This window comes from Vicia villosa, linkage group LG5 (genome assembly GCF_029867415.1).
Source record: "Vicia villosa cultivar HV-30 ecotype Madison, WI linkage group LG5, Vvil1.0, whole genome shotgun sequence".
NCBI lineage: Eukaryota > Viridiplantae > Streptophyta > Magnoliopsida > Fabales > Fabaceae > Vicia > Vicia villosa.
Genome location: NC_081184.1, coordinates 135690421 through 135693918, shown reverse-complemented (window position 1 = coordinate 135693918; position 3498 = coordinate 135690421). Strand labels below are relative to the sequence as shown.

General features: G+C 37.4%; 1 protein-coding gene across 1 annotated transcript; it reads right to left on the bottom strand.

The window, feature by feature from the left end:
• Positions 1 to 2641: 2641 nt before the first annotated feature.
• LOC131607443 (uncharacterized) lies at positions 2642 to 3153 on the bottom strand. The gene is made up of 2 exons (XM_058879447.1): positions 3031 to 3153; positions 2642 to 2956 (listed from the first exon to the last, which is right to left on the bottom strand). Exons 1-2 carry the CDS (start codon positions 3097 to 3099, stop codon positions 2714 to 2716), a joined length of 312 nt encoding a protein of 103 aa, XP_058735430.1. The 5' UTR covers positions 3100 to 3153; the 3' UTR covers positions 2642 to 2713.
• Between the last annotated feature and the right edge of the window lie 345 nt (positions 3154 to 3498).

Here is a 3498-nt window from a genome sequence, read left to right as displayed (position 1 = left end):
TTTTTAAATGTTGAATGTTTAGTTCTGGATTTCTCCTTTTCACGAGATCTGGTTTCATTTTGCTTATTTACTTTTTTTTTTTTTTAAGGAAACATAACCGTCTCGTTTAATTTTAGAGGTTAAACATATACATAACGTGTTTCAGATTTGCCCCCCTGAATTTTTTTTAAGAAGATAAAGACACCCTTATAAAAGTGTAAATCCAGTTTCACCACACCCTTTTACTATCAATGCTGACTGGGCTTTGACTGATTGGCTGACGTGGCAAAGGAATTATTTTTAAAATTAAAATTCGTGAACATGTCTTTATGTTTACCCCCCGTGAATTAGAAAAGCTAGGGTTCATTGTTTGTGTTGGAGAAGACGACTTGGAAGCACAAGGAAGTGCAGGAAGACGAATCAATGGACGACAACGGCGAAAGTTCAGAGGTTAGTTCCATTAATCGATGTCTGTAACTTGCTTGTATCATGGTTTTGTAAACTTTTTTCTTACATTACGTTTAACATTTCAGAACAATGTACTGTTTAATGTTGTGTTTCGACATGGAGGAGAGTTTATTAATAATAATGGTGAAACGATTTACAAGGGTGGTGTTTCTACTCTCATTTCTGGGGAACATATAGATGAGTGGACAGTGCATCATGTTCTTAACTTAGTAACTGGGTGGGAGTACTTAGAAGGTTCTTTTAGGTTGTGGACCAAAATATTAGACATAGACCCTAATTACTTTCATATTAGAAATGATGGGGATGCCTATGATTTTGCTGCTTATGGATGTGCGATGCAATTGGATGGGGAAGTTTTTGTGGAACATGATCCAAGTGTAGTTGGTAATTGTCCTAAGTTTGTGTCTGATTTAGAGGTTAGTGATGAAGAGGTTGTTGAAGGTTTTAATGATAGTGAGGATGAAAGGACAACTGCCATTATTGATGGGTTTGATGAGCTTGATGGTATTGATGTCACTGTACCAATTAGGGAGGGTCCAGTCATTGCAGGTTTGTTACCATGTCCAAAGAAGAAGAAATATGATGATGAGGAGGAGGAGTACCAAAGTGGGCCACAAGCACACTTATGCAATTAAGACTATAAAGGACACCCACACATGTGCTAGGGTTTTGGATAACAAAACTGCAAATTCAAAGTGGATGTCCAAGGCAGTTGTAAAGAAAATGCAGACTTGTGACAACTTGAGGATCTGTGATATTATTCAAGATATGAGGCAAAATTATGGAGTGGGTATCACTGTGGGCAGGGCATGGAAAGCAAAAATGATAGCAAGACAAATGATAGAAGGGGATGCAGACAAGCAATATTCAAATTTGTGGAGGTATGCAGCTGAATTGCATAGGGTGAGTGTTGGAAACACTGTAAAGATCAACATTGAGAGACCATCACCTTCCATTCAACCAAGGTTTGGTTCTTTCTATTTCTGTTTTGAGGGATGTAAAAAAGGGTTCATAAATGGTTGTAGACCTTTTATTGGGGTGGATGACTGTCATCTGAAGACTAAGTATGGAGGTCAGTTGTTGATAGCAGTGGGAAGGGACCCCAATGATCAATATTTTCCACTGGCCTTTGGGGTTGTTGAAACAGAAACAAAAGAATCTTGGAAGTGGTTTATACAGCTGTTAATGGAAGATATTGGAATAGAGAAAAGAGGTCAATGAGGTCAAAACAAATGTGCTAATGCAAGTGCAGTCAACACAAATGAGGTTAATGAGGTCAAAACAAATGTGGTCAATGAGGCCAATCCAAATGAGGTCAAAACAAGTGAGGTCAATCCAAATGAGGTCAACATAAGTGAAGGCAATGCAAGTGAGGGCAATCCAAGTGAAGGCAATGCAAGAGAGGGCAATCCAAATGAAGGCAATGCAAGAGAAGGCAATCCAAGTGAAGGCAGGCCAAGAGAAGTCAAAATCAGTAAAGTCAATCCAAGTGAAGTGAAGACAAGTAAAGCCAAACCAACTCCAGCTGAAGTCAGTGCCAAAAACAAAGGAAAAACTCAAGTGAAACCAGTGAGAAAGAGGGTCAGTGAGAGAATTAAGGAAAATTGGTTTTGAAAAACCAAAACCTTTCACAGGCCCTGGTTCTGCACCAGAACAACCATTATTGATAACAGAAGAAGAAGATAACAATGCATCACAAAGGAAGATGAAGACTACTCCTAAGAAGAATTTGAAGAAGACCCCAAAAAAGAAGTCTATCAATGACTTGTAATTTACTATGTCTGTTTACTATGTCTGTTGCACAGTTTGGTGCCTTTTGTAATGAACTAATTATGCACTATGTCTGTTTACATATGTGCTTTTGATGGTTTTCTGAATTATGCACTTAGGTGCTTTTTCTGTTGACTGAATTATGCACATTTGTGCATTAAGTGGTTTTCTAAATTATGCACATTTTGTGCTTTTGGTATCAACTGAATTATGCACATTTGTGCTTTTTGTATTAACTGAATTATGCATATTTGTGCTATTGGTAATGAATCAAGTATGGATTTGGGTTATTTATATATGATTTTTAATTATGCACATATGTGCTTTTGGTTATTTCTCAATTATGCAGTAGTGTTTCTCAATACATGTGCCTCAGTAAATTGAACCAAATAAAACTGTTAACAAAATCAACACACTCCTTCCATTAAAAACATGTTTCAAGTATATTACACATCATCGAAAATTACATCATTCAACCCTAACTAAATTAGACAAATTACATGAAATTGTAAATAAAACCAACAATCATACAACACAAAACAAGTGCTATCCTAAGCTGCATATTTTTCCTTTTCTGAACTTCAACCTTCATCTTCACTTTCTCCAATTTGTTTGGCACTGATTCCAGTTTCATTTGTAGTATATCACACTTCTTACAAAATGGTGAAGTGACAGTTTCTCCTTTGTTGAATTCGACAATTTCATCATCCCATAGAAATAGTTCACAGCTATTCTCAGTCTACACAAAATGAGATGGAACCTGAGTTAGCATATAGAAAAATCAATATTAGATGATGAGATAAACATACTCACCCCAGCGCTTCGACATTTCCAGAATTTTCGGTTGGGGTTTTGCACTGTGTTGGCTCTCCACATCTTCATCGTTATACCACACCCACATCTGGGCAAATCATGCGATGATGCTGACCCAACCGTGCTCATTCGTGAACTACATCCAACCATGACTCTGCGATGATCGAATTGAATGGACGAGGAAGAACAGGGTAAGCACAGGGATGGAATTGAAACTGGTACGAGCAATTTTCAGTTTAGGGGAGAAAGAAAACCCTAGAAATCTATTTATTTTTAAGAAAATAACACAGTCAGCATAATTCCTTTGCCACGTCAGCCAATCAGTCAAAGCCCAGTCAACATTGGTAGTAAAATGGTGTGGTGAAACTGGGTTTACACTTTTATAAGGGTGTCTTCTTAAAAAAAAGATTCAGAGGGCAAATCTGAAACACGCCCTAATGGCAGGGGGTGAAATGCATTTAACCCTTT

Bases quoted from the DNA above. Each gene is read 5' to 3' on its own strand.
- LOC131607443 (XM_058879447.1), bottom strand. From the start codon at position 3,099: ATGAAGATGTGGAGAGCCAACACAGTGCAAAACCCCAACCGAAAATTC. The intron at 2,957-3,030 runs GTGAGTATGTTT...CATTTTGTGTAG, and splicing joins GGAAATGTCGAAGCGCTGGG to ACTGAGAATAGCTGTGAACT.